The following is a 25,780-nucleotide window of genomic DNA, read 5'->3' as shown; positions in this document are numbered from 1 at the left end:
GCAGGAAATGTTATCTGGGCCATCTCTGTGGTTTAGTGATTATAGGGTTGCATTAGAGTTCAAAATACAAATCAACTCTTGGGATACCTGGGTGGCTCAGCAGTTGAGCATCTGCCTTCAGCTCAGGGCGTGATCCTGGGGTCCAGGGATCAAGTCCTGCATCGGGCTCCCTGCAAGGAGCTTGCTCCTCCCTCTGCCTGTGTCTCTGCCTCTCTCTCTCTCTCTTTCTTTCTGTGTCTCTCATGAATAAATAAATAAAATCTTTAAAAAAAAAAAGTTGAACTTACTCAGGAGTAGCAGAGAATGGCCCTCCAGGACAACCAAGCGATGGCAAAACCATAGTCTGAGGAACAAAGGAAAGGAAGGTTTTTTATGTAAGAAAAGGGGGGCTGGGAAGGCTGTTACAATCAAAAAGTCCATTGGAGTAAACTGGAAGTTTAAAGTATAGTGGTTTTTAATTAGCTAAGTTATGAGTGTTTCTTGTTGGCTACACTATTGCCAGCCTTTCTTCCTCCTGCTGAGAGAGTAAATCCAAGTGTGCACCTAAGTGTGCAAAGTCTGTCTCAATTGGGTCTGCAATTGACAAAAAATGACAGGACATGAGAGTTCCCCCAGCCAAACCTCTTGACTTAATTCTAGTGGGGCTTCCCTTTATTAATTTTCACACCTAGATATTAACAGCCCAGATAGGGAGTGCTGAGGAACCAGATCATGAACAGATGGGATTCATCATCTCCCTGGAGGATGTGTGTTAGGAATGGGCTGAGCCTCAAGAAGGCCTCTGCATAGCTTTTCCTTCATGCACAAATACACATGGCTTGCTTGGTCTCCAGACCACTTTTTTTGGTATCACCTATTGCTTCAGATGGCAGACGACTCATCTCTGGAGAATTTTTTTTTAAATCAAGAGAATGCAAAAACAAACAAACAAACAAACAAACAAACACTTTTTTCCTGCTTAAGAGAATTCATAGCCAACCTCCTACTGGCAATTCAAACCTGATAAACAAGCAAAAGTGACTTGTTAGAACCAGCAGTTACCTTTTGAGTACCATTATCCTCCACAGAATGATTCAACACTTAATGGAGGTGATTTTTGTTTGCTCAGAGAAGGGATTCTTCTGCAATTACATAGCACTTTGCTGAGACTCAGCCTTGTCTAGTTAAAAGTATAAGGAACAAAATGCAAAATTCTTGCTGTGAAAATCACTTCTTCTAAAGAAGTGCTTCATTGCCGTAAAATAGTTGGCATTGTTGTGCTTCTATTTTTTGGAAATTGCCTTCCTGCCTGGAGCTCTTCTTCCAAAAAGAAATCACTTTGGGTGACTGGGTGGCAGTTTTTATTTATCAAATTATTCTATAATACATTGTACTGTAATTATACCTGGTCATGGATTCACTTTACTTCCTTTTTGACTCTGTTGGCTATATTGAATTCAGGTTGCCTGACAAACCACAATATTTATGAAAACAGTATATATGCAGCTGTCATTTATTAATAGTATTTTAGTAGCAAAGAATGATAGTTTGAGTTCTCTCATTTAGGAGAAGGAGCTCTAGAACAAGGAACAAGTACCGAGGGGCTAAAAAGTCACTTGTAGTTCACATGAAGTTTGATCCAAACACATAACCCTTTTTTGGGGGGGGGTCACTGTCACTTATTAGTGACTCCAGATATATCAATGAACATAGTAATGTCTTTAGAATTATAAAATATAATGTAAAAGAAAATTGTTCCAGAGTGAATATTCTTTGTACTCAGGACAATAAATTTTAAGCAAACAAAATTTAGTTGAGGAAATTTAAAGATCAAATTGGTTTTATTTAATGATTCGTGAATGGGGCAACATCCCATCTACCAAGTAGAAAGGAGCTCTGAAATGCCTTACAAAATGGGAACCTCAGGCAGAAGAGTGCAGGGACAAGGGAAAAGTGGATGGATCTCATCTATGTGGTTTAGAATGGGTCTATCAGGCCAATTGCCTCACTACTGCTGACCAGGAATTTGCAAAATAACTGCTTTAAGATTGCAATCCTGGAAGAGATTGAAACTACAGTTTCGTTAGGTATTAAGTCTTGTTTTGTTGATGTGAGGCTTAGTCCAAGTGACTCCATTTTGGTACTTAAAAAAAAGTCAGGATAAATGAATTAATGGTGAAATGTTGATGAATTTAAGAACATTCATAACACTGGCAGTGATCTCCATCCAAATTGTAATTGTATAGCCAGATAGTTTGAAATCTTTCACAGTTATCTTTATTTCTTTTTTTCTTTAAAGATTTTATTTATTTATTCATGAGAGACAGAGAGAGAGAGAAAGAGAAAGAGAGAGGCAGAGACACAGGCAGAGGGAGAAGCAGGCTCCATGCAGGGAGCCCGACGTGGGACTCTATCCCAGGTCTCCAGGATCACGCTCTTGGGCTGAAGGTGGCGCTAAACCACTGAGCCACCTGGACTGCCCAATAGTTTCTTTCAATGATTTTTTCCTCAGCTGAAATTAGAATGACTAATAAATTCTGTCTTTCCCAGGAAGAGCCCCATAAACCTTACCTGCTCAATGAATATCACTCTATAAATTGCCTTTTTACTTAACAGAATATCATACATATATTGTAGCATTTATGTAGTAATGATAAATTGTACACTGTATTATATATCATATATATTTCTACAGAAAAGTTTCTGGACCTGTTATCCAGAGTGGGAAGGAAGAGGGGAAATGTATAATCTTTAATTATTGTTATTAATTAACAAGCTAAATTATATTTAAAGTTCTATATAGTAATAAGTTTCATTACTTTCTTTTGGACTTTTACAGGGATGTATTTTTATTATAAAATAAAAACTAATTTAAATGGTATATGATAAAAATTTAGTACAATTTCTAAAAAAAATAAGTGTGTATCAGAATCAAAAGTCAGGGGCACCTGGGTGACTCAGTTGGTTAAGCATCTGCTTTTGGCTCCTGTCATGATCCCAGGGTCTTGGGATTGAGCCCCATATCAGGCTCAAGGAGTCTGCTTCTCTGTCTCCCTGCTGCTCCTCCTGCTTGTGCACACACACACTCTGTGTGTGTGTGTGTGTGTCAGGTAAATAAATAAAATCTTTTAAAAAAGGAATCAGAAGTAGTAAGATTATTTTCTACTGTAAACACATGAATTTAGGTAAGCTGTATAACTTTACCCCAGAAAATTGTATCCAACTGGTTATTATACAAATAAAAGAAGACAGTTCAGAATGACATATAAGGCTGATTCTGCTTTCTTATTCTTATTTCCTATTCATGGGAAACAAGTATGAGATCTGAACAGTTTAGCATCTAGGTCATTGGTTTAGGATTTTGCATTAATTCATCTCATAAAAGTACAAAGGATGATCAATCAACTTTGTCAGGTCCTGCCGTCATCAGAGTGATGATGAGCTAAAGGAAATTATAAGCTGTTTATAAATTTCTCTTTACTACCTAGAAATATCACTTTGTATTTTATGATTTTAAAAGAATAGGATTACTTTTTAGGATTTGTATAGTGTCAAGCTTAAAATTTCTAACATACTGAGGTATTCATGTATCAATTAGATTATTTATAACAAAATTGCTTATGCCTTTCTTTTGAGTTTGAGTAAAGACATACCACTTGGACAATACTTAGACTGCAATTATGCATGAATGCTATTTCTTTCATATGCCCTATATTTCATTGATTACAGTTGATTTCCTTCATTATGTTTCACCTTAAAGTTTTGAATTGATGAGAGATATTTTTATAAACTCCAAATTTCAAAGGGAAAAAGAAGTCTGAAATTTAGTATACAACCTTTAGCATTTTTAACTGATAAATTGCTTTGGATTTTGCCTCAAAGACTGGAAAAGAAAATGTGAGGATGAAACAGAAGAACTTAAAAAATAGTAAATGGTTGTAAAATATTATAATGATAGAAATAAAAAATGAGATACCCCAAACCTTGAACTGGTTATCTTCATAATACAGCTTTGTCCTCCCTGAAGGAATACATCAGTGTCTCTGGTTCATGTGTTTAATATTCACTAGAAATCGTTAATGATGCTGGCCCTCCTAGTTATGATAAGATCCTTAAGTGCCCCTGATGATTAAAGAAAAATAAAACTACACTCAAGGACCATCCAGTACCAATTGTTGAGAGAGAGAGCAAGAGAGCAAGAGAGTGAGACAGAGCATGTGTATAGATTGGGAGGGGGCAAAGGGCTAGGGAGAGAACAAATCCCAAGCAGGCTCCATACTTTGCATGGAGACCATCTCGGGGCTTGATCTCACCACCCTGAGATCATGAACTGAGCCAAAATCAAGAATCAGACTCTTAATGACTAAGCCCCCCAGGCGCTCCAATGACTAGGTTTAAGGTTAATGGTGTGTCACTTTTTCAGATTTAAAAAGTTATCTTTTATGAGACAAGGCCTCCAAACAGGAGTTTATATAGCATGTAATGATTTCTTGATGTTTATTGGATCACAACCTAATCTCATTTGTTCATTTTTTTCCATCATTAGGTGCTTTTTGTAAATATTGGTAGTTTCCAAGACTCAGAGGAAGATGAACATTTATTTTATTTTATTTATTTTATTTTATTTATTTTTATTTTTAAAAAAATATTTTTTTATTTATTCATGAGAGACACAGAGAGAGAGAGACAGAGACAGAGACACAGGCAGAGGGAGAAGCAGGCTCCATGCAGGGAGCCCGACGTGGGACTCAATCCTGGGTCTACAGGATCACAGCCCGGGCCAAAGGCAGATGCTCAACCACTGAGCCACCCGGGCTACCCCCGAATATGAACATTTTAGTTCTTGCTCATAACCCAGCTACAGGTGTTATCTGACAAGGGTAGTCTTAGGCTGACGTTCCCCTAGATGAACAAAAATTTAGTAGCCATTAAGTGTACACATGTGCTTATACACATGTGGGTGCACACACATGCAGACGTTATACATACATTTATACTCTGTTCTTTCAGCTCACTGGAGTCCCAGACATTAAAATGTTGAGGTACTGTGATAGAACTCTGTAAGAAAGTTTCTCTAGTGGCGGATGTGGTGTTCTAGCTACAGGATTCACTATCCTTCCAACTGGAATCAGGAAAAAAACAATTAAAAAAACTCTCATTGTGCAAATGAGTGGAATCCTAAGCCTAGATTTGCAATGGAAGTGTCTGTCAGTGTAGGGCTTGCTTGATTATTATACCCTATTCATGAAAGGGTATTTGCGTGTGGACAAACATTTTTAGTGAATCCACCTGTATACTGGATACCACTGGTTTGTCTGTGAAAAATTCTTCTAACATTAACAAGCCACCTGATATTTTGAAACATAAAGATAGCTGAAGCACTTGAGGTAGCCGGTTCTGCTACATTTAATGGGAAGTTTAGCAAAGTCCTAATTAAAACCTTTCAAATATTACCTAACCACACTATGTGGTGGAATAAAATTCAGTCACACGTACATAACTCACACAGTTTATGATGTAAGTATTCTAAAGTAAATTTTAGAAAATGTAATGCTTTGTTTCCATTGGCACTTGTTGGAACCACTAAAACCTGTGAATATAGCTGGCTTCAAATAGACACTGATAAAATTAATGAGATTTATTGAAAGTTCTTTTTCTGTTATCCTTCATTATTGCAACAAGCCTAGCAATATTCAGATCAATGTTTTACATATTCAGACCCACATTTTCTTTAATAAGTATGGCAGAAAATTTAATTTCTGAGTTATCTTTGGGTGAACAAGGGGGAAAGTGTGGTTTTTTTTTGGGGGGGGGAAGTCGTTTTTAAAGTTTTATTTACTCTTTACATTTTTGCAGAGTATATTCTTTTGTGAACATACATATGAAATTCATATATTCAGAAAAATTTAGCAAGTATCTCATATATTTTAGGCAGGCACAGTAAAGGTAAATAAGATCTGGATCCTGCCTCAGGAAGTGGACAATCTCTTACATATATGTGTATAAGCAGATGCAAAAACAACTCTTGAGCCTTCATTTTAGTGTTATAATTACTGTGTGCTCATTAAAAGCATTTGGTTAATAGAGAAAAGTGGAAAACTTCATTAAAATCACCCCAAACTTAGGTATATTTTAAAAATGAGTTTTCTATTTTTTTAAAATGTAATTGTCATTTTGATTTGTATATAGAATTCTCACACCGGTCATAATGGCTAAAATTAACAACTTAGGAAACAACATGTACTGGCAAGGATGTGGAAAAAGGGGAACCTTCTTATACTGTTGATGAGAATGCAAGCTGGTGCAGCTACTCTGGAAAACAGTGTGGAGGTTCCTCAAGAAGTTAAAAATAGAGCTACCCTATGACCCAGCAATTGCACTACTGGTTATTTACCCTAAAGATACAGATGTAGTGAAACAATGGACACCTGCAACCCAGAGTTCATAGCAGCAATGTCCACAATAGCCAAACTGTGGGAGGAGCCATGATGTACATCGACAGATGAATGGATATATATATATATACACAAAGCCATCAAAAAAATTAAATCTTGCCATTTGCAATGGCATGGATGAAACTACGGGGTATTAGGCTAAGTGAAATAAGTCAGAGAAAGGCAGTTATCATATGACCTCACTTGTATGTGGAATTTTTTTTTTTGTATGTGGAATTTAGGAAACAAAACAGGATTTTAGGGGAAGAGAGGGAAAAATAAAACAAGATGAAATCAGAGAGGGAGACAAACCATACGAGACTCTTAATCATAAGAAACAAACTGAGGGTGCTGGAGGGGAGGGGAGTGGGGGGACAGGGTAACTGGGTGATGGACATTAAGGAGGGCATGTGATGTAATGAGCACTGGGTTATTATATTAAGACTAATGAATCACTTCTACCTCTGAAACTAATAATAAGTTATATGTTAGTTAATTGAATTGAAATTTAAAAAATGACATGGCCTTAAAAAATTTTATTTGAGGTCAAATAAAAAAAAGTAGTTGTAAAAAAACATGATATGTAATTTATTATGCTTTTTTAAAAAATTCCAAATTTCTTGCTTTTAGTTTTTATCATTGATTTCCAAACTCAATGAAACATTTTCACATGTGTTTGTATTACTGGTCTATTAAAAAGGAATAAAGAAAAGAGCTTTTAATTTGTCTGGAAGTACTCCATTTCCTTTTTGAATTTTTTTATACTGAGCCAAGTTGAAATATATAAGGAATAAATAAAGAGGAAGTAAATAGAGGGAATATTATTTAATGACAGGAGAAAAGTAGAGAATGAGAAAAGAAATTCTACAAATTGAGCTTTGATCTAATTGCCAGCTGGATATCAATAGCTTATTTGTCAAAACTGTTCACAATCTTCTGTAATTATAGGTATTATGAAGTGGGGCTGGGAACAAGAAAAAGAAAAAGGATCCAAGAGGATGCTTTCTGTAAGAATTCATTTCCTGAAGTTAATCTTTGATTATACTTCAGAAATCTCTTATAGTCTCTTTCCCCCATATATTGCAGTTCTTAAGTTTTAGACAGTTTGTTGTTTGATAATTTTAGATGAGAATGTAATCCATGAATCCTTTCTTTCAAATTAGAAGTGATGGGACCTTCCTGATTGAGACAATTTTGAATGGTAAAGTTTTAGATTATCTAGTCTCAGGATTTTTTTTATCCCTGAAAATAATGTTCCATTAGAGTATTTTAACTTATTTTCCTAGGAAATAGTCATTAAGATCTGATGGAATTAATCAGTAGAAAATTTTCCATAGTTGCCTCATACATTTCTTATTTGATTAATTTGATGTATTTTATTATAGTTTTATTCTGATGGTCAATAAACATCTTTAAATCTTGAAAATTATTTTTTTTCCAAATAGTTATCATAATAATTAAGAACAGTGATTCCAGAAACAGATTCCATTGTTTCTACATTGACTTCCATTCCGTTTAAGTTCAACTCAACATTTTATTTGTAAGACTTTGGGCATTTTGTGTCTCAGTTTCCCTATATTTAAATGGATCTCAATTGTTATGATATTAAACCTACATCATGAAGATGTGAGAATTAAACAAATTTTTCACAATGAAAAGCAATTATGGGGCATAGAAATAGCTCAATAAATGTTAAAGGCTGATAACTATTACTGTTGATATTTCAGTTGTTATTTGTTGATGACTCATAAAGAAGTTTCTTCCACATGTGAATTTTCTTCCACATGTGAATTTTGGTAAAAGTTACACACACACAAACACACAGAGAATTTCATAGTCAGAAAAGTTTATGAAATCCTAAATTAAGTAAAGTAAATTTGTCTGCCTTTATATGCTAGTGTGCACTGAAAAATTTTCAAAGCTGCATAGAATAGTGTGTATAGCCTATCCCTGGCTTATTGACCACACAGCCTTTTTGAACTTACAGTTGAGTAGTGGAGACCTTTCAGGTAGGCCACTTCTTCATTGGGCAGGACTGTGCTGAACACTCAGGGTCATTTAGGGGCTCTGGTTCCTGCATTCCTGCATAGCAAATGCTAGTAGCACTCTCTAGACATTAAGACAACCCAGACTGCCTCCACATAATACAAACATCAGCTGTGGGGAGAGATACTAACCTCGTTGGGATCCAGTGGTTTGGGGGAATGCAAACAGGTTTTGCTTTCTTGTTAACTGGTCATCTGGAGTTCTCTAAGAATGAAGCTGATGGAATGCTTTTGGTGACCAAAAACTCCATAAAAGATTTGAAAGGTGATTAAACAGATTTATATATATGTAAAAATTAACTGCACGTAAATTTTGTGTGTTTTGTACATCTGTGTTTTCCTCAATTTAAAAAAAAATTCCTTGGATGACCATCATTGGTATATAAGGTGTGTTAGAAATGATTCAGAATTTGCCTTATATGTTGGGATGTGAGATCATTTTCTCCATCCCTGCAGTCAAGAGATCTTGAGTTTTGGTGTGTTTTTTTTTTCTTTCTTTCTCTCCATTATAAAATAATTCGAATTAGATGTCATTGCAGCTTGCTACTTGGTAAGAATTTAAGATTCATAGGTAAATGAAGGGCAAAACAAACAAAATATTGATTATATTCAGTTATATTCCTATCAGAGCTCAACCACACCATATTGTGCTATTTAGTTAAATAAATGGTGTTATTAATAATATTACCTTATCCAACATAATTATTAATTAAAGCTGACATTTTCCCAATAAAATCAATTTGCTTATAATAAAAATCTACATTTCTTTGATCTTCTGCAGGGAGGATAAATTAACACTCTAAGCAATTCTTTTGTCTTGTCACTTGGTGACATGAAACAGAGTTTTAATGGATATGGCCATAACATACAATATTTCCTTTGTTTTCAGAGGGAAAAGCCATTAACAGTTATTTCAGGATTACTGTGTTTATGACACTTGTAAATTGATTTATGGTATTAGCCAAGTAGACGATTGAACAAAAGCCTTTGAATTTCTTTGTGTTTATCCTTTCTCAGTTTCCAGGTGTTGAGTGATTCAGATCACACTTCAGGCTTATGGAAATGTGCTGGACTTCCTCCCCATAAGACCTAATTCTTGAATCAAGGGAATAGTTTACACTAGCTTGACAATCGCATGAAAAGGAGTTTTATAAAGGGACAGCCGAGGTCAGAGGGAAGTGAAGGTGACATCTATCCCATCATGAAAATGTCAAATGGCCTTATATAAGACACTTGCTCTTTGCAGCTTAGTGATTCTTAAGTCCTTTTAGTGTGAAGAGAAAATAAAATTTAAACAATTTCAAGTTATAGCACTGTCCCAGACTATTACACAAATCCACTGAGTTATTTTTAAAACTACAATTTGGATGTCAGTGTCATAATATATCCTTTCCTGCTGACTATAATAAAAGTTGCTGATCTATTTCAAGCTTCCTGAGTAGAAAAATGTTGTTTAATGATTTAGCACGCATGAAGTTAATTCCAATCTCTAGAATTCATAGTGGCTGAAACAAGTTAATGCTGTTTCTTACTGAACAGGAATGTCAACACAGCACTTTTTGGGGGGGCTGTTTACATTCCATGCCTTCTTTAGAAATGGCAGATGGCCTGTCGCTGACATGGCTACTTTGTGTAAGCTGCTGCCATGGAAATGAGAGTTTTAAAAATAGTGATCCTAAGAGTTGCTTTTTTTTTTTTCTTTAGAGTTGCCTTGTTATATTTTCTCTTGAGAAATTTGACTTCAACATGTTTGTGAATAATTATTGACAGAAGATGCCAAGGGTGTGAAAAATATCACTAAGATGAAATTTACTATCGCAGACTATCTACCTTTTTAAACTGCTTTTGGTCCATTCACTACACCATCAAATTTTATTCTTTTTACAATAAAGTAATAATCTCTTTATTTTTGAATTCAGAAATAATGTATTTGTGGTAATCTATTTACTTAAAGGGGAAAAAAAGATTTGTAATACAATGAAACCATTAGAAAACCATAGTGTCAAATGTTTTGAGTCACCATGACAGCATTACTGTCAAGTATAAAAAACAAGTGGTTATTAGGAATGATTATTATCCAGAATATATCAACAATAGCAGGAGACCTTTACACTTACTTTAAAATAATTTGTGTTTCTGTTCGATTTAGAGGCACAGCATGTATACATAAATATAAATAATAGTCCAAAGTGACTGTGTACTCTTACCATATTTTATGCTTTTTTGCCTTTCTGTACTCTATTAATGGAATTTAACAGAATCTAATGAAAACATTGTATAAAATCAGTGAATTAAGTATCAAAGCATGCCATCCAGAGGATGTACTATGGCTACCCAGGTTTAAATAATTACTGTAAGTTGGGCTTATATTTCTTCCAAAAACATAAAGGAACAAATATTGCATTTAATTATGGACTTGTGCTGGATATGTAGAATACATACACTTTACATTCAAAGGGACCTCAAATTTTCTGAATATAGTTTAAACAGAAGAGGTCTGATAGCATGGTGGCCTTAAGAGAGACCTTCTGGGGGATCCCTGGGTGGCACAGTGGTTTAGCGCCTGCCTTTGGCCCAGGGCGCGATCCTGGAGACCTGGGATCAAATCCCACGTCGGGCTCCCGGTGCATGGAGCCTGCTTCTCCCTCTGCCTGTGTCTCTGCCTCTCTCTCTCTCTCTCTCTGTGACTATCATAAATAAATAAAAATTAAAAAAAAATAAAAGAAAATTTAAAAAAAAAGAGAGACTTTCTGCTTTTTATTAAAGGTATAACAGGAGGTGCTGTCCACCTTTTGCTAAAGGAGTCTTCTTATCGTACTGGATTATTTAGGCTTTTTTCTGATTTCAGCAGACTGAATTGCTACATTATAAATGTCTTTCTTATGAAAATGTTCAAACATAACTGAAGATAGAGACGATAGTATAAAGAACCTCCATATGTATCTATTATACAGCTACCACAATTATCAATATGGTAGGAATGCTTTTATTCTTTTCTTCCTATATCATTTAGCTATTTCTACATTTCGAATCATACTAAAGCAGATTGCTTTAACACAAGAAACATTTACTGTTTTTCCTAAGTCTACTGTGTTTTTAGGTGTGTAGAGTAGGAAAAATATCTTTTCTCCTTCTATCCTTCTAGGTTCTTAGCTGGGTCTCTGTAGCAGAAGATAGGATGGTATGAGAAAACCATACAAATCTATTTAATGTAAGTTTTATGTGACACAGTAGTCTTCAGAAGGAAATGAAGACCCGAAGAAGCATTTTTATGCTGGATTTTATGAAGAGCAGAAAGTTGTGGAAAATGTAATAGAGCAAAAGGGGCCTGGGCTAAGTTTACTCAGCGTGGAAACCCTAGAAAGACCTGCTTTTTTGGATGCATCTCAGTGTCCTTCCATTTTCAGAGATAAGAATGCTCCTTATCTCTGGTCTAAGGAGAGCATCTATCATAGGAGGATTTTAGACCTATTTCAGAAGAAGGTCGGGGTCCTTCTAGTGCCTGCCATTTCTAAAATTTCCCCAGCTTAACATATATCATAAACCATGGCACGGTGTTTGGGGGTGGTGACCCTGAAACTTGTCAGATGGTTCTGCTGATTCTAAGCAGTCTGGACTAATATGGGTCAGGCTGGCTCTTACGCCTGTGTTCAGCTGGCAGGTTTTCTGGGACTGGCTCTTCTAGAATGGCTGCCCTTTAATGTTTGGTGGTTGCTTGCCTACTGGATTATAGGTGGTGATGAAGTAATGTCTCTCATCTTTCAGCAGGCTAGCTGAGTGAAAACTGAGCAGGGTTTTAGAAAGAGAAAGAGAGACAGAGAGCAAAAATGTGCAATTCTTGAGGCCTAAGCTCAGACATCATTTTGTTGATCAAAGTCCAGCCAGATTCCAGAAGTGAGGAAATTGCTTCTTACTGGGAGAACCTGTAAAGTTATATGCAAAGCACATGGAGACAAGGAGGTGAGAAGAAGTGAAGACTTTTGTCATCAATCTACACATCCCCCACCTTTAAAAAAAATAGAGTATTTTAAAACAGTATCATTTCACCACTAAATAGTGAAGTAGCTTTTATTTTTTAAGTCCTTGGATTCTGTAACTATATTAGAATATGTACAAATTAACCATATTCTTTTGATCAGAATATTATTACTGGAGGCTATACTCTACTTATTTATCAGTAACAACAAAATCATCATCACTGTCACTATTAGTAGTAAATTTCATTTCTTCTTCTGTGCTAACCATGCATTACCTCACTTAACCTTCTTAAGTGCACTATAGGACTGAACTACTCTATTCATTTGTAGAAATGGCAAGAGAGGTTGGATAAACTTCCCAAGGCCACATGGTAGTAAGTGATGGCTTTGAACCTATGATATTCTGTCTTCATTTTTCATGTTCTTATGCGTTATGTATCACTATCTCCTGTTAGCTGACCTGTGGACTCTAGCATCTTTGCATGTACTTGGAAGTCCAGGTAAAATGGATGAAGGATAAGCCAACTCTCTTTTCTATTTCTTAAAGCAGAAGATGAATTTAAGTTAAGGGAATACGTTGTTTCTAGTCTTACTCCAGCAGAGCTATTTTCAAAACATCAGAGGGATCTTTGAGGTCATTTTATAGTATTAGTGATATATGCATATTAGACAATATTATTTGGGAGAATAACATACATGCCTGTCCATGTTTCTGTTGTGTCTCAGAACCAGTGTGTTCCTAATCCTTACCATACTATCACACTAGACAAGCTAAGGCTTGGGTCAATTGGAAAGAGTCAATTGTATATGACACTATCTGTTTTCTTTTGAGTTAGATGTCACAGATGGTTTTCTTCTTTCCAAGGATGAGCTAGGATAGAAGGAAGATTAAATCCATGAAAATTCATTGATTCTTTTTTTAATCTGAGTTAATGTCATTAACATAAGCAATCAGACATCAGCTTTATGTGACTAGGTCTCAAAATATTTTAGTGTTATTTTGTACTTGCCTTACTGTCATTTCGATCCTAAGTTCCGATAATTGCTTTTATCTTTGAGGTCTGCTGTGAGGCATCATATTCATATTCTTTGAAGAAAGATAAATGGGAATATAATTTTATTGCTACCTTACTGTTGCAAAACAGAATTACTAAACAGTATGCCCTTTTGCATTCTGACAATGAAATTATGACTGACATTCCCTTTTTAATATGAAAGCTATTTTGGAGCTATCAACATCACCTAATGGAGTCTTGCTTGCAAGGAGTCACATTTTAACTTCCAGTGACTTTTATGTAACAGCCTCTTAACATATAAGTCTCAGGTAAATTGAAGCTAATCCCTGCAGGAGAATAGGTCAGACATAGAATTAACCATTCCATATTCTGGAAACTGTTGGTGTCATCAATGTTATGACTCTTAATTTATAACCTTATTTTAAGCCAGGGGTTCAATGTGGCATCCTTTTATGGGAAAGAATTTCTCTCATCAAGACCATGTAGTTAAGACCATTAAAATTCCTAAGTCAGATCATCACTATTGAACAATTCATGTCTGCAAGCTATTTTACTATGGCAATTAGAGACCATTGAATCACTAGCCTAAATCAAGAGATTAATTTTAATTGAGTCTGTAGTCACTTACTGAGCTATCTAGTGTTTGTATTTTCTATTTCACTATAGTTTGATGTATGAATCTGGAAATATGGTCACCTAAAAGCATCATATTTTCCAAGTCTTTCTCCTAACAAATAGAAGACAGGATCATTAAACAAATTTATGAAATGCCCTTAAAGAAATCAGTATTAAATATCAATGGGACAGAATATTAAGTAATAGATTACAGGTAAAGGATGACATATAACTATAAATAATGAATTGAAATGACTATTATCAAAGTGTTTCAAGAACAGAGAAGGGGAACTCCTAGGTGGTTCAGTTGGCTAAGCATCTGCCTTTGGCTCAGGTGATGATCTCAGGGTCCTGGGATCAAGCCTTGCCTCAGCCTCGCTGTTCAGCAGAGAATCTGCTTCTCCCTCTCTACCCCTCCTGGCTCCTGTCTTTTTCTCTTTCTCTCTCTCTCTCTCAAATGAAATAAATAAAATCTTTAAAAGAGAGAAAGAGAGAGAAGGAAAAAGAAAGTTCAAAGGATAAGATATTAATATTTTCTTCTGATTTTTCATCTTAGAATTCTCTGTATGGTTCAGTATCTCCCAACTGTGTATAAATATGCAAAATTCAATTACTGTAGTTAAGCAATGTTCTGATTTTTATAAGTAATTTTTCCACATTTTGTTTTGTTGATTAGAATAATTTATTTTATCAAAAAAGTATGTGTCAATGCAATGGTACATTTGAAAATATTTTTAATTATCAATGTAAGTTATTTTTCATTTAGGGAAATTTTCTAAGCCACACAAAGATAATTTTTTCCCAATTCCCATTTTTTATAGATGAGCCAATTGAGATCAGAGAAAGCAGAGTAAAGCCATTGTTCTAATTCAACATTTTGTGGGGAAAGAAGCAGGGAATGTTTTTATTTTTCTTTATGATCCATACAGAACTTTTCTCAAACTAAAATATAAATAGAATTTTTGTCTTTTTATATTCTCAATATTATAAAAAATAGCAGAACAGCAGGCTTAGTTACTATTTTTAAATGTATAGTATTTTATACATATATGAAAAATGCCAAAGCATAATCTCTCCAAATAAAAGTTGAAGTTCAGAGTATATGATCTTAAAGTATATGTCATTTTGTTTTTCTTTCTTTTTTTAGTTTCCAGGTGTACTACGTTCTTCTCAGCTTTAAACCAAAAGTAGGAGGAGACATTACGATTTATTCTTCCTGAGTTGCCTCCATCCTGAAGAGCAATGGAGATGCTGTTAGGTGGAAGAGGATTAATCTTATCTCTAATTTGTTTCCTGTTAAAATTCTCCACAGCCATGGAAATACCACTTTCAGGTAAAATGACAGCATTTAATACCTACTTTATGGAATTTCATATACGTGTTTTCATTTTTAAGTAGAATACTTATAGATTGAGGATGTGATTTTTCTACCATATTTCTATTTATTTTCCAGCAGTCTATCATCAGAATTCATGATTGCCTTTTAAAAAATGTGGATGTCTTCTATTTGACTACTTGCTATAATTATTTTGCAGCTCAGGCTTTTTGCCTCTTATGCAAACTGAACATATAACAGGAAACATGACCTATAGATCAGGTGTTTTGCCATATAAAATATTCTTCAGTATTACCAACAGCTGTTACTTTTATGTACTTCATTGGTTTATTTCATGAACTGTTATGATTCAGAAATTTAATGGTTTAAACCAATTATGATAAAAAGGAACTGAATAATTTTGTAACTTTTTTCAAAATGATTGTATATTTAAGAATGAAAACAATGAATTAAGAAAATATTAAAAAAACATTATTATACAACTGAAATATAAGATATCTATTCTGAAAATCTAAGCATTCCATAGCATGAGTTTATATCAAGAGGCTATTCAATGGTTTGATGGAAGTATATATCTTTACATACCTAAAAAATAACAGACAAAAAATGATACATTTACAAATGCAGTTTATGTAATACTGCACCAGCTTTGTAATGTAGATTTGGAGAATTTGTGTTATAAGGACAGGGGATGTAAAATACCCTTGAGAGGTTATTTAGATATATTTTTTTCCATATGCTTCCTCTATTATCCCTGCTGTCTTTATCATATGTAATTTGGAGACTTATAATACAAGAGGCATTGCTTGTTTATTTGAATCTTAGCACTGGAAATGACCTTTGCACATTATCTAAGCTCTAGACAATTAGACTTGAGCTTAGCAAGTTAAATAAACATTAAGAGAAGTGCTAACTCTGAACTTAAATATTTCTTCTGAAGTACTCTATCTGAATGTGAATAGAATAGGCAGTTAAGTCTCTGACTATATAGCATAATGTGTTTTTAAGCCATTATTCTGAGGGCCACCTTAAATTACTTCACATAGCAGTTTCACATCATACACTTTGGGCAGCCCTGCCCTTTAGTTCAGTCCTAAGTGAGAATCCCTTTCCATTGTCCTTGACAGATAGTCATGTTACTCTTTGAATATTTTTGCTTCTTAAGGAATTCTACCTTATTTGTAGATGTACAGATTTAAAGTTCTCTTTAAATCAAGCTGAAATCTCCTAGCCTACCCACAATATAGATCAACCTAGTTGTAGACATTCAGGTCAAGAGCTAGAAATAATTCATCTTCAGTAGATTCTTTTGGTTTGAGTGTGCAGTACCAAATTAAGAGCAAAGTTCTTGGTGATACTAGTGGAAAAGGGGCTAATAATCTTACATTCCCCCTCCCATAGCAACAAAGATGCACTGGGATTCCTGATCTGATTCCTGACCATATTCTCTTAGAATATACGTTTTCTTTCCATCTTTTCTCATTTAGGTCATCAGTGGTAAAGAATTTGAAAGTTTATATTAATCCATGGCACACATTTTTATTCTGGCTGTCTCGATTACTTATGTACTTTCATGCTACAATGTCCTTAGACAACAATTTTTATGAAATATTAATAACATGTTTTCAGAACAACTGAATATTATCCATTTATTTCAGTACTCTAGAGCACTCACTAGCAAATGCAACTAAGGCAGGTATCCAATTTGAATGTCAAGGAGTCTGGTGTGTTAGTAATTGGCCTAATTATGGAGGAAAAGGTTTATAATGTAGAATATATATTCTTATAAACACTCAAAGGTTATTAGTTCCATTCCCTGAGTAATCAGTTATTGCTGAGACTTTACAACCTTAGCAAATTTAAGGAAGAGTAATGTTCTAATAAACAAGTTGTTCACAAGTTATTAGCTGATATCCTAGGGACTGTTGCTATTGTGCATTATCCTTCACCTTTTATAACTGTAATACAATTTAAATAACATGAATTTGCAATAAGCTCAAGACTTGCTGTACTTAGAAACGTAGATATCAGAAATAAGGTAAATGTGCATGAAGGTATGTATATGTTCTATGCATGTTGTTAAAGTGTTTGTGAATATCCCATGGATAAAGACTGAACTTGGACTAATGTACCTAAACTAAGAAAACTCAATGATTCATCAAGCCAATTTTTTTTTTTTTTTTTTTTTTTTTTTTTTTTAGAATTGGAAAGAGCTTTAAGTTACCATTCTGGCCATCAATGCTTAAAATGTGACCATGGACCTCTCAGGGTCCGTGAAACAGTATTTTTTTTCTAAATTATTATTATATGTTACAAAATTATACATGGTTAAAAAGCCATGGATAGGAGCACCTAGCTGGCTTAGTTGGTAGAGCAACTCTTGATTTCAGGATTGAGTTTGAGCCCTGTATTGCATGGTAGTGATTACTTAAAAAATTATTTATTTTATGTCTTAAAAAAGATTTTATTTATTCATGAGAAATACCGAGAGAAAGGCAGAGACATAAGCAGAGGGAGAAGCAGGCTCTCTGTGGGGAACCCGATGTGGGTCTGGATCCCAAGACCTCAGGATCACGCCCGGAGCCAAAAGCAGATGCTCAACCACTGAGCCCCCCAGGTGCCCCAAAATAAGATCTTTAAAAATAACACTATGGGTAAAACATTTTAGTAAAATAGAATATGAAAAATTTATTGATATGATTTCAGATTCCAAACTGTAATAAAGAAACTACTGCTATTATAGTTTGAGAAACTACCACTTGTTGAGTTTTGGTGTATCATCAGAAAGGATGATAAAATATCTCACCCTTTTTCAAATACATACCTGTGTAAAGCTAGATTTTCTTCATATATTTAAGAAGAACAACTTTTGGAACAGATTAAATGTGTAGATGTGAGAATCCAGCTGCCTTCTAAGAAGATATTAGAAATTTGCTATAATGTAAAAAATAGCCACTGTTCTCATATTTTGTGTTCTTGATAAAATAGATATTTTAACAAAGAAGGCTATTTAAAATGGATTAATACATATGTTTTTTTGAAGGTTTCTCAGTTTTTGCATAATTCAATTAAAAAATGGGTGGAAGACATGAACAGACATTTCTCCAAAGACTTAGAGATGGCCAACAGACACATAAAACAGTGCTCAACATCACTAATTATTGGGGAAATGCAAATTAAAACCACAATGAGTTATCACTTCATATCTGTCAGAATGGCTAAAATTCAAAACTGAAGAAACAACAGATGTTGGCTGCGGAGAAAAAGAAACCCTTGCATGCAATTGTTGGGAATGCAACCTTATGCAGCCACTGTGGAAAACAGTATGGAGTTTCCTCAAAAAAGTTAAAAATAGAATTACTATATGATCCAGCAACTCCACTGTTGGGTATTTGCCCAAAAAGTACAATAACACTAATTAGAAAAGATATATGCATCCCTGTGTTTATTGCTTCCAAATTATGGAAACACCCCAAAGTGTCCATTGATAGGTGAATGAAGAATTTATATATATATTGTATACACACACACACATATACACAATAGTATATTATTCAGCCAAAAAGAGTGAAATCTTGCCATTTATAATGACATAGATGGATCTAGAGGTTATAGGCTAAGTGAAAGAAGTCAATCAGAGAAAAACAAATACCATATGATATCACACATATGTAGAATTTAAGAAAGAAAACAAATTAAAAAAGAGACAAACCAAAACATAGACTCTTAATCATAGAGAACAAATGAATGGTTACCAGATGAGTGGTGGGTGGGGGGATGGGTAAAATAGATGAAGAGATTAAGAGTACACTTATCACGAACACTGAATATTGCAAAGAATTGTTGAATCATTATATTGTACACCTGAAACTAATAAGCACTGTATGTTGACTACACTGGCATAAAAAACATGACCCAAGGGCAAACCTCAAAAATTAATTAATAAAATACATTTTTCAAAGACAAAGTCATATTTGTTCTGTAATTTTCACTTTTTTATAGTTCTTTTATGTATCAACATAGAGAGCAAGTTTCAAGTGTTTCTATTATGGCTAAATTAAACTCACCTAGTTTTTGTAGATCATATTCTTTAAATACATATTTTGATATTTAGTTCAGCAGGTTCCAACAATTGTAAAACAGTCAAAAGTGCAAGTTGCCTTTCCCTTTGATGAATATTTTCAAATTGAATGTGAAGCTAAAGGAAATCCAGAACCAACGTGAGTATTCTTTCAAATGAAATGATTGTTTAAATATATGTAATCTTTTAAAAATTTCTTTGTACTCTATTATAAGCTTGTGGAACTATAAATCTTGAAGGTTAAGACTTGCCAAAAGAATGATAGCATGTTAGCAATGTTTTTTTTTTATTTTTTTTTTATTTTTTTAAAAGATTTTATTTATTTACTCATGAGAGAGAGCCACCCGGGCTGCCCTCATTGTGGTTTTAATTTTTTTTTTTATAAATTAATTTTTATTGGTGTTCAATTTACCAACATACAGAATAACACCCAGTGCTCATCCCGTCAAGTGTCCCCCTCCGTGCCCGTCACCCATTCACCCCCACCCCCCGCCCTCCTCCCCTTCCACCACCCCTAGTTCATTTCCCAGAGTTAGAAGTCTTTATGTTCTGTGTCCCTTTCTGATATCTCCCACACATTTCTTCTCCCTTATGAAAATAAAGTTTGGTTATTTTCCATATGTTCTTCTACAGGTCGAAATTATTTTTATCATAAAATAGATTGCCTTATGTTAAATACTTAGCGTAGGTTTTGGCACTGTGGAAATATTCAGTAATTCCTTACATTACAAGTGAACAACATAGCCAAAACCCAGAAGATCCTTAGTTCTACTTAATGAAAGTTAGCATTTGTTAATCCAAAATTTAATACATTGATAAATGACATTCAATACATATGTATTATTTCAGGTCGAAAATGTGACACATATTTTTAATGTGACACATATCTTATTCAGTGAATAGGTTATTAGTTGATATTTTTAAAATTATCATAGAAATATTTAGTCATCCTGAATGCTATCTGTATGATATTTTGTTATCTAGTGTTTTACTAATTAAATAATTGTTACTGGGGTGATCACGATCAGTGATGAAGTATTTTCAAAATTCTTCCAATACTTTGGAAGGGAGAAAGAAATGTGTGTACATTGGGAATGAGGAGAAAGAAACTGTAGGGAGAAGTCTAGATTTTAATGTAGGTGATCCTAAAATGAGCAGCTAAGCTACATACTTGTACTGATTCACTTAATTCTTTTATATTTATTAAGAAGATATATATTTAATGAAAATTAATTGCTTGGAATTTTACTGTGACTGACATTATTGCTTGATAATTTGATATTTTAAAAATCACTCTTTAAAAAAATTAAAAATCACCCTTAGTGAATCATTGACATATTAAATTATCATTATTATCTGTATTTTACCAAATGGAATATATTGAGTTAGTAAATATAAATGTGGATAGAATTATATGAAGAAGATTTAGTCAATTATTGTGGCTGGATCAATAATATATATATTAATAGTAATGAACTGAATTATTATATCAAAAGATAATACCCTACAATCATCAGGGATGATTAATGATCAAAAATATCTCTTATGTCTGTAACCAGTACAAATTTAATTATGAAATAACTGCTAGCATTTACAATAAATTCAGAAATAAGGATAGAATGCCTTCTGGTATCACTTACTTATTTTAGTAGAGCCATGTCCAATATAATTATGTAAGAAAATAAAATCTATATATATATGAGAAAATATGATTAATATGATTATGATTATGATGATGATTATTATTATATGATTTGTTATTCTGTCCACTATGCAAAAACAAGATTTGATAAATACAAAGGGTTACATTGAAGTTGTTGATTATAAATTGATTTAAAAATTAAAAAATAAATATATTAAAAATGTAATTGGATGACCACATAGGCAGTTAGAAAATAATTGGGAATCAAGAAGGAGAAAATATCCCATCATAATAGCAAGAGGAAAAAAGTCCTCAATCTTACCAATTAGTATTAGCAACATCAACAAAAACAGTGTCAGATACTATGTAACAAGAACTATGTAGTATTTAAATTGGGGGTGGTGTTTATAAAATTCTACCTAGAATCAGGAAAGAAGATTTTTAAATGAATGAAATCTTTCCCCTAAGATCAGGAACGCAGACAGGATGTCCACTGTCACCACTGTGCTATTCAACATAGTATGGGAATTCCTAGCCTCAGCACTCCAGACAACAAAAAGACATTAAGGCAATCAAATTGGCAAAGAAGAAAGTCAGAACTCCTCCCTCTTCGCCGATGACATGATACCTACATAGAAAACCCTAAAGCCTCCACCCCAAGATTGCTAGAACACATATCAGCAATTTGGTAGCGTGGCAGGATACAAAATCAATGCCCAGCAAATCATGCATTCCTATACAACTAACTATGAGACTGAAGAAAGGAGAAATTAAGAACAATCCCATTTTCAATAGCACCCAAAAGCATAAGATACCTAGGAGATAAACCTAACAAAGAGGTAAAGGATCTATACCTAAAAACTATAGAACACTTCTGAAAGAAATTGAGGAAGACACACAAGAGATGGAAAAATATTCCATGCTCATGGATTGGCAGAATATAATGTGAAAATGTCAATGCTACCCATGGCAATTTAACACGTTCAATTGCAAACCCTATCAAAATACCATGGACTTTTTTCAGAGAATAGAACAAATTATTTAAGATTTTGTGTGGAATCAGAAAAGACCCCGAATATCAGGGGAATGTTAAAAAAGAAAAACCATAGCTTGGGCATCACAATGCCCAGATTTCAGGTTGTACACAAAGCTGTGTCATCAAGACATGGAGGTACTGGCACAAAAACAGGACACATAGACCAATGGAACAGAATAGAGAGAATCCAAAATGGACCCTGAACGTGTAAGGTCAACTAATATATTCGATAAAAAAGAGGAAAGACGATCCACTGAAGAAAGACAGTCTCTTCAATAAATGTGCTGGGGAAAATGGTCATCCACATGCAGAAGAATGAAACTAACCACCCTCAGTGCACCATACACAAAGATAAACCAAAATGGATGAAAGATATAAATGTGAACAAGACCCATCAAAATCCTAGAGGAGAACACAGGCAACACCCTTTTTGAACTTTGGCCACGAGTTACTTCTTGCAAGATACATCCACGAAAACAAAAGAAACAAAAGCAATACATGAACTATTGGACTTCATCAAGATAAGAAGCTTTGCACAGCGAAAGGATATGTCAACAAAAACTCAAAGAACAACCTACAGAATGGATAAGATATTTGCAAATCACATATCAGATAAAGGGCTAGTTTCCAAAATCTATAAAGATCTTATTAATACTCAACACCAAAGAAACAAACAATCCAATCATGAAATGGCAAAAGACATGAAGAGAAATCTCACAGAAGGAAGACCCATTAGGACATGGCCAACATGCACATGAGAAAATGCTCTGCATCACATGCCCATCAGGGAAATACAACAAGAACCACAATGAGATACCAACTCACACCAGTGAGAATGGGGAAATTAACAAGGCAGGAAACAACAAATGTTGGAGAGGTAGCGGAGAAAAGGAACCCTTCTACACTGTAGGTGGGAATGTGAACTGGTGCAGCCACTCTGAAAACTGTGTGGCAGGTTCTCAAAGAATTAAAATAAGGACCTGCCCTACGACCCAGCAAATGCACTGTTAGGATTTACCCCGAAGATTCAGATGCAATGAAAACGCCGGGGCACCTGCACCCCGATGTTTCTAGCAGCCATGTCACAATAGCAAAACTGTGGAAGGAGCCTCGGTGCCCATCGAAAGTATGAATGATAAAAGAAGATGTGGTTATTTATATCAATGGAATATTACTCATCCCAATAGAAACAACAAATACCCACCATTTGCTTCAACGTGGATGGAACTGAGGTATTATGCTGAGTGAAGTAAGTCCAATCGGAGAAGGACAAACAGTGTATGTTCTCACACATTTGGGGTATATGAATAATAGTGATGGGGAATATAAGGGTAGGGAGAAGAAATGTGTGGGAGATATCAGAAAGGGACACAGAAAATAAAGACTTCTAACTCCTGGGAATGACTAGGGTTAGGTGGAAGGGGAGAGGGCGGGGTGTGGGTGAATGGTGACGGCACTGAGGGGACACTTCGGGATGAGCACTGGTGTTATTCTGTATGTTGGTAAAATTGAACACCAATAAAAATTAATTTATAATAAAAAAAAAATAAAAATAAATGAATTAAAAAATGTACATAACATATTGCCAGTGGAAATGTTTAATTCTGTATAGGTGAATTGATCCCAGTCAACATACTGGAATTTGAAAGAATAGATTCCCTGTGTTGTTTGTAAGTAAAGCTGATACAACATAAAACACATGGAAAGAGAAAACAAAAGAAATAGTGTGAGGGGAAGGCAGGCATGTTCCTAACAAAAATATGTGTCCCATAAAGGTTTGTTATTCCTGGTGAAAGAATGTTCAGTTTAGTATAAGAATATGGTGTCCTAACACATTCCACAATTTTCATTGATAATTCATATATGAAATGCTGAATAAAATCAAATTGGGAAGTCATTACTGGATTGATAAGATTTTTTTTAAATGCTTTTTACAGCCTCATCCACAGAAATGATGTGGTGGCATACTGGGATGGGAATTTAACTACGTATATTTTTTTCTGTGATACAATTCTGCAACATTTATCAACATCTATAAAATTTTTCTTATGTTATTGGTCTATCAGTCTTACTTTAATAGCTTGATCTAATGAAATATTTGGATAAGTACCAAAAAATAAATATGTTAAGGTTGTTTACCACAATTTGTAAAAGGGGAAAAATGCAAATCATTAAGTAACTTAAACAATAATCATATGACAGAAGATAATGTTGTCATAGAAACTGTCTTTAGTAGCATTGTAACAATTGGAAAAACTCAATTTTCAAAATTTTATATTTTTTTGTGATCTCAAATCCATTATTGTCTAAAAATGTAGGTAGGAAATATGACCACATTTAATAGTTCTTGTTTGTTTTATAATTTTGAGTGAGCTCTTCACATACATACATGATGTGATGACATGTTACATGTTTTTAGATTTAGTAATCTTCAAAGTATTAGTAAAATACCTTTCCAATTGAAAAAGTTAAAAAACTTAGAACAGAACCTATCTTCAATTTGTTTTCTCAGTTATTACAGTTTCTTTATGGCTTCGTCTTAGTTCAGTGTGCTATAACAAAAATGGCACAGACTTGGTGGTTTAAACAACAAATGTACATTTGTCACACCGTTCTGGAGGCTGGGCTGACCAAGATCAAGGCCTGGGTTGATTTGGTGTCTGATGAGGAGGACCTGTTTCCTGGTTCATAGACAGCTGTTTTCTGGCTGTAACTTAACATGGCAGAAAAGGACAAAAATGCCCTCCTTCATGAGGATGCTAACCCCATTCGTGGGAACCCCACCCTCCTGATCTGATCACCTCCCCAGTTCTACACCTCCAGCTAATCTTACTTTAGGGATTGGGCTTCAACATATGAATTCGAGGGAGACATGAACATTCAGTCTGTAACAACTTGTAAGCTTTCTCAGACTCTACTGAGACTTTTTTTGTCTATTATATAGTCAATTAAAAATATAGTTTTTTACCATCAAATGTCTTGGTTTTGTCATTTTTCTGCATTTTGTTGTCACCCCTTTAAAATTAAGAGATACATTCTGATTTTTCAGGGTTGTTTACTTGAGTTTTATCTTACAGGTTTACATGGACTAAGGATGACAAGCCTTTTGATCTCTCTGACTCTCGGATAATTGTGTCTAACAACTCAGGAACCTTTAAGATCCCAAATGAGGGGCACATATCTCACTTTCAAGGGAAATATCGCTGCTTTGCTTCTAATAAACTGGGAGTTGCTATGTCAGAAGAAATAGAATTTATAGTTCCAAGTAAGTGTTGCAATGGAGATTTCACTTTACAGATGTTTTAGGGTTGAGCAGAATAATGACACGTTCTTATTTTAATTACCAGCTTATATATGCCTTATATTTCATTTATAAGTGAAATTATCCTGTAGAGCTTGATATTTAAAAGTGGATGATTTTTTAAAAAGATTTATTTATTTGTTTGAGAGAGAGAGAGAGAGTGAGAGCTTAAGTGAGGTAGAAGAAGAGAATATCAAGTAGACTCCACACTGTGTGGAGCCCAACTAGAAGACTGATCTCATGACCCTGTGTTCATACCCTGAGCTGAAACCAAGAGTCAGATGCTCAACTGAACCACCAAGGTACCTCAAAAGCGAA

The 25,780-nt window shown here is 34.4% G+C and overlaps 1 protein-coding gene across 12 annotated transcripts in view; it reads left to right on the top strand.

Annotated features, from left to right (window-relative positions):
- The window catches only part of CHL1 (cell adhesion molecule L1 like), a 201,400-nt gene that overhangs the window by 108,362 nt on the left and 67,258 nt on the right, over window positions 1-25,780 (top strand). For all 12 annotated transcript variants that reach the window (XM_055343975.1, XM_055343977.1, XM_055343979.1 and 9 more), the window contains 3 exons: window positions 15,214-15,399; window positions 19,517-19,622; window positions 25,239-25,426. In XM_055343975.1, the coding sequence (XP_055199950.1) occupies window positions 15,309-15,399; window positions 19,517-19,622; window positions 25,239-25,426 (385 nt within the window). In that variant the 5' untranslated portion in view covers window positions 15,214-15,308. The remainder of the gene's footprint in view (window positions 1-15,213; window positions 15,400-19,516; window positions 19,623-25,238; window positions 25,427-25,780) is intronic.

The sequence above is a fragment of the Nyctereutes procyonoides genome, unplaced genomic scaffold, assembly GCF_905146905.1.
Source record: "Nyctereutes procyonoides isolate TBG_1078 unplaced genomic scaffold, NYPRO_anot_genome, whole genome shotgun sequence".
Classification (NCBI taxonomy): domain Eukaryota; kingdom Metazoa; phylum Chordata; class Mammalia; order Carnivora; family Canidae; genus Nyctereutes; species Nyctereutes procyonoides.
Note: the sequence above shows the minus strand (reverse complement) of the source record. Positions and strands in the feature narration are given on the sequence as shown.